Source organism: Aotus nancymaae, unplaced genomic scaffold (assembly GCF_030222135.1).
Source record: "Aotus nancymaae isolate 86718 unplaced genomic scaffold, 86718_ANA_hifiasm-v0.15.2.pri h1tg000011l, whole genome shotgun sequence".
Lineage (NCBI taxonomy): Eukaryota > Metazoa > Chordata > Mammalia > Primates > Aotidae > Aotus > Aotus nancymaae.
The window spans coordinates 17,436,825-17,442,824 of NW_026988422.1; the positions used below are offsets into that span (position 1 = coordinate 17,436,825).

General features: G+C 40.8%; 1 protein-coding gene across 2 annotated transcripts in view; it reads right to left on the bottom strand.

Annotated features, from left to right (window-relative positions):
• Positions 1 to 5,715, bottom strand: part of LSAMP (limbic system associated membrane protein) — a 639,680-nt gene extending 633,965 nt beyond the window's left edge. The window contains exon 1 of one of the 2 annotated variants that reach the window (XM_012463960.2): positions 5,063 to 5,715. In XM_012463960.2, the coding sequence (XP_012319383.1) occupies positions 5,063 to 5,217 (155 nt within the window). In that variant the 5' untranslated portion in view covers positions 5,218 to 5,715. The remainder of the gene's footprint in view (positions 1 to 5,062) is intronic. The other variant, XM_012463961.2, reaches the window with a different exon arrangement.
• Positions 5,716 to 6,000: the final 285 nt, after the last annotated feature.

The window sequence follows — 6,000 nt, forward strand, 5'->3', positions numbered from 1 at the left end:
TCAAGCAATCTGCTGTAGCAAGCCCTTCACACACTTTATATACACACTGAAATTTGAGAAACACTGGCATAAAAAGAAGAAGAAAAGAATTCCCTGAAGTCTGAATAATTGGCTGCATGTGGTTAAAAAGCCGTTGATACTTTACATTTGTGTAGCACTTTACAATTCAACAAACTTCCTACCTTACCTCTTGTGAGCTTCTTAAAACAACCCTGTAGGGTAACCAAAATAGATAGTTGCAGCATTTTGTAAATGAAACTGAAGCTCAAAATATTAAAGAGACTCGCTTAAAGTTATAGCATGCAAGCATAGATCCAAATTCAGAGCTCAGAATCTCTGAGTAGTACAAACTAACAGGCAGGACACTGAGAGAAAAACAAGGCCAATGGCTGTAAGCTGTAAGTTATGCTCTGGAGGGCGGGTATCTCTGAGTCTCAGATGATGACAGGGAGAGAGACAAGGATATTTAGGCAACCTCCTATCAGGTAAGTCACAGTCATTTGTATTTGGCACTCTCAAAGACCACAGTAAAATGCACTAATCCTTTTTGGACTGAGTTTGCTGTTATGCGGAATCAGCTTTGAGAAACACAAGCAATTAACCCTCACCAAGTGACTTAGTGGATGAGTCAGTCACTTTTGTTTTTTCCATAATTCTACAAATATATCATTCTAAGTCAAACTACATAAAATAAAAGTCTCCTGTGTACTGTATGTGTATATAGACACACTTATGTGTTCCATACTTACAGAAACACAGATGGCCACAATTTGCATCTTATGAGATTTGTCCACTGTGTTTCTCAGTCCATAAAGGGCAACAAAGGATATAGTTTACAGGTACATAAACATTCTTTAACAAAATGTATATAATATGCTATTTTTTTAGATGATATATAGTATGTAATACACCATTATTTACCAAGTATATTTGATAAAGGATTTATTGGCAATGCATGATCCTTAAAGTATCAGGGCTAACCAACAAATTTTGATTACATCTTGTGATTTAACTACAGAAAAAGAAAACTTCATGATGGTCACAAACTTACCCAGTAGGCCCATGCCCACAGTTTGTTTCAAACAGTGAATTGTAAGTCATAGAAAATCACATATTGTGTCAAGAATTGGAGTGTTGACACTTTATTCGTGAATATTGGCATTCCAGATGACTTACAGAAGATAAACAGAAATTTGAATAAGATCTTTATATTTTACTATCAAATAATCACATCCTTCGTTTCTTCTTATCTTGGTGTAGAAACAAACAGGGAATTAAGGATCCCAAATGTGAAAAAAACTAAACAGTAACTATTCTTCATTTAGATATTCAGTTTCCTCTGGAATCTCTAATACTTATCAGGTACACTGACATTTAAATGGAAACAATGTTACTATCATTAAAAGTATTATAATATCCTGTAAATATCAAATAGGGTCAGAATTGTGAGGTAAATAAAATTTCATTACCTTGAATTTAGAATATTTAAAATCACAAGTGTGAAGTCCCTGTATTTTATCACATGCCCACTTGTTTTATATCCAGATACGCATGCGTATGTACGTTTTACAAAGTTGCCTTATGAACAGATATGCGATAATATAATGTATTTTGAAACTAGAATGGTTTTTTGAGGTCAAATATTTTATAATTATCTGTTCACATATCTGCTGCTCATATTAAAAATATGGTCAGTAGAACTATTAAAAATATGGTCTGTAGAACTATTAAAAATTAAATTTTAAAGGTTGGTTTGAAATGCTATTTCCACTATTCCTTGACTTATAAGAGAACTATTAATACGTAGTCTCAACTTGCCATTATTAAGCAGGAGGTGAATCTTTGTGGGTATGAGGGTAGAGAGTTGGAAGAAACAGTGTTAGAAACTGGTCCAGAATTGAACTCTTACTCCTGTGGGAGCTGGTAATGAGGCAGGTAGACTCTGTTTAGAAAAGCACCTGAGGGTGCTTCATGACTGAAGTCCTGTGGATAAGTGTGTCTCACTCTCACTGTGCACACAGATATAAATGCAGATTCTGGTTATTCTATTTAGGGAGGAACTCCAAGGCTGCTGCTGCTGCCGCCACTACTGTGTGAATCACACTTTGATTCTTTGTCCCTGGGACAGAAGTTGGTATTGTGGTTTTCTTTAGTTCTTTATACAATTTCTTATACAGGTCCGTAATCTTCTCTAGAAAACAATTGAGTTAGGTACGTATACATGAGGCTATCTCTCTTTCCCTCCAGTTTTGTCACCATAATTATATAGTTTTTATTTTTTTCAAAATGATAGAAACTGCAGATCAAGACCTCAAGATTAATGTGTACTCTCTTATCTGATGCATAATTACACTAAAGATCATAATTACAAAAAATGAGCATCAATCCTCAAAAGAAACACTTGTTTCACAGGAAACTTAAGGCAGTGAAGGTAAATGTTTTGGGGACAGTCAGCCAAACTTCTGTCACCGGATAACCAGAATTACAAACCTCTCTTGTCTCCTGTTGCCATCTCAGATTATTCAGGGCCACAGACTCACTAAGAGAATTTTTTTTTCTCCTAGCCATTTCACTTTCTCAGTGCCAGACATCTACTGTGGCTTCCAATGAATCAAGTTCTCCTTCCTCTCCTCCTCTGGAAGCTCATGCGCCCAGTAAAATGTCACAAATAAAGTGAAAACATGCCTTTTCCAGTCTGGCCTTATAAACGGAAAGCAAGAGCACCATTCTTCACCAGGAAACTGACCCACAAAGCTTACTGGATTTAAAGAGATTGAGAAGAAGGTCAGCTCAGAAAACAAAGGGAATTCTCTCCATAGTTAATTCTGATGACGCTCCACCAACCCCCCAAAAAACCCTTGTCCGAGGCAAGGAAATAAAAAAGAGGGCATGTAAGGTGAGGTCTGGGAAAGAAATGGTGTTTCATAGGCGACTTATTGGCATGCTCTGTTTGTCTATCTTTTCTTTACCAGAGAATAAATGGTTCTGTGTTTATCTTTTCTCTCATAGTCCCTATTTCCATATTGTAATGTCTGCTAAAGTGTAATGCTTAAAACTCTGTTTCTATTGAGCCATAGACAAACAAAAGCACCTATGTATCATCCATAGATATGTATGCTGTGAGACTGCCTCTGTATGAAAGTATAAGAATGTTTTTATTCTTCTGAATTAACATTCCTATACTTACCTAACTCTTAGATAACTATAGTTTCAGGTACAGGAGATGCTGACTTAGAAAGACCTTATAAAGCTCAAGGACACTTAGATAAAAAACAACTTATACATTCAAGTTACTCACTTTTCTCATATTCAATCATATAACCAGTGAAAAAAATTTCTAGGGATAGCATAAATTTATGTAGAGTGCTTCACCATTAAAGGGTTAATGATGTTAGCGAGTATGAATGTTAGCAGTTGAAATGGCAGGCTTGTGTGTTTGCAAAAACATTTTCTGCACCATGTCCAAATCCCTTTGCAAACAGATAAATTACTCTATAAATCTTATTACTCCATGTGGATAAATCACACTTGCAGGTTTGTAAGGCTGAAGAGCTAGAAGGGAAAATCTGCTTTGGATGGTAAGATCTTTGAGATTCATAATCACCCAATGCTCAGGAAATGAAGAAAGGAGTGCTTACACATTAGTATTTTCTTACTTTTTACAATCTCGAGAAACACATACCACACAACACACACACATATGCAATGCACGGCACACAACACACACTTCCCTCTCTAACAAGCCCAGAGCTCCCAAAGCAGGACACTGTGACAGCCAACCAAATTTATTTCTGAGAAAAGGAAAGAAAACTTTGCTGCTGTCGGCAGCTCTGCTAGAGAACTGCTCCCTGATGCCCCTGGGTTTATGCACTATCAGCTCCTTGCACACAGATTAGAGGTTTATTTTCTATCGTATACTGTGCTTTTATTGCCACAACAAGCAATATTAGCTAGATAGACAGACTGACACTGGGTCATTTTATTTGGAGGAAATGAGATTTTAAAAGGTCTCCAAGGAGAGTGATTCTTTCTGTTAGAATCTGCCAGAAATTCAAGGGAAGCTAGGAAAAAGAACAAGGGGTAGGTACAGCTGGTCGAGAGGGAGAAGAGTGAAGAGAAGCGCAAAAATAACCTTGGAGCATTTTGGAAATAAAAATATGACTAGGTCGCATTTGAGTATTTCTAGCTCACAGTACCTGATAGGGGTCAAACTCCCAAGGACTTGGGACTCTTCCTTTCCGAATTTCAATCTCAAATTATTTTAGAGTTTGGCAGAGTTGCACAGAAAAAAAAAGACTTTGAAGTCCATAATCAATTTGAAATATCCATTTGATACCAGGTTAATTCTTTCCCAACCTATGTGTTTAACACTCCCACTCTTAAATATCAGCAATTTGGCAAGTTCCTTTTCTTTCTGCTCTTCGTATTTTGTGTTGATTTATGTCCACATACCAGAAAAGGCTCAGTAACCAACCAAAGTTCTAAGATTGATTTATTGCCCTCCATATCAATTAGAAGGTCTTTACAGAAAGTCTTCTATCAGAAACCCTCACACATAGCCTTGATATGTGTGTGTGTGTTCGCCTGAAAGCACACACAAACACAGACACGGGAGGAACAAGGAGAATGCAGTACCCTGTACTACTCTCTGAGAGCCATAATCCATCAACCTTTCTTTCAGAATTAAGGAATCCCAACAAAACTCTCAAGTGCAAAGCAACAGCAATTACAATAGCAAGAATACTGCCCAGAAGTCTCCAATGCCATGAGTGAAATTAGGCTTTCTTGATAACAGAAACAAGGTCCTAAGAACCGAACAACATTTAACCATCACCACTGCTCCCTGACAGGGACCAGAATCCCTTGAATTTTGTTAGCTCTCATGCCAACCAGTCAGTAAAACGGGGACACACACACACACACACACACACACACACAACCCACAAGCCTGCATCATCAGGAGCTGGAGTTCAAGGAGATCAGGTGTACATACACACACACACACACACACACACACACACACACGGACGCGCGCAGCAGAAAAGTTGCCCAAAAGCCCTACCTGAGGATGGCTGTGTCCCCCTGCCTCACGGTGATGTTGTCCGTGCCTCGGTTAAAATCCACGCTGCGAACAGGCAGTCCTGTGGGAAGAAGGCAGAGCAATCTCAGTAGGACCAGCGGCAACTGTTTCCGATCTGGCTGAACTCTCCCGACCATGGTGGCCACTGCCGAGGTTCGGGTCCGTGGGGTGCTCTGGAGGGGCGCGCGCTGCTCGCGGGAGAGGCTTCACCAACACCGGGCTTTCATCCACAGCGAGCGCAGAGCGGGCTTTGCCAGTTTATGGTCCTTTCCACTTTCCCTCGCTCAGTCTCTTTTCCCTCTAAGACTTAACAAAGCCCTCACAAAACCCAGGCAGAAGGGTGAAAAAGTAAAAGCAATACAATTTCAAAAGAGAGAGTACAAATGGCAAGCCCTCTGGAAGAGCCGAAGAGAAGCCAGAGGAAGGGGTTCTTGTTTGGTCTCTCTGTGGCTGGACGCTCCTCTGCTAGTGTATGAGCTGAGCTCCTTCGCTCTGTAACCCACTTTCCCAGGCTGGCGGGCAGGCGAGGGAGCCGGCCCCAAGCCTGCCAGTGAGTGTAGAGAAACAGCCACACAGCAGCAGCAGCAGCAGAAGCAGCAGCAACCCAGAGCCTCTCTCCCCCTCCTCCCTTTCCTGTTTCTCCTTCCAGTCCCTGGCGCGCTCTCTGCTCAGCACCTCCCCCCCACCCCCCTACCCCACACCCCACACCCTGCTGGTTTTCAACAGCCCCTCCACCCTCCCCTGGACGTGGCCCCTCGCTTTGCACAACTGCCCCCTTCAGCAGCAGCCAGCCTCAATGAAAGCCTGATGCGCCTTTGGGTTGTCAGGACGACAGCTCCATCTGAGGCCTGGCTGATTTCCTTAAGAAGGGGAATGGAGCTCAGAGGTACTGTTCAGGAGAGAGGGGAGAAAGAGAGGGA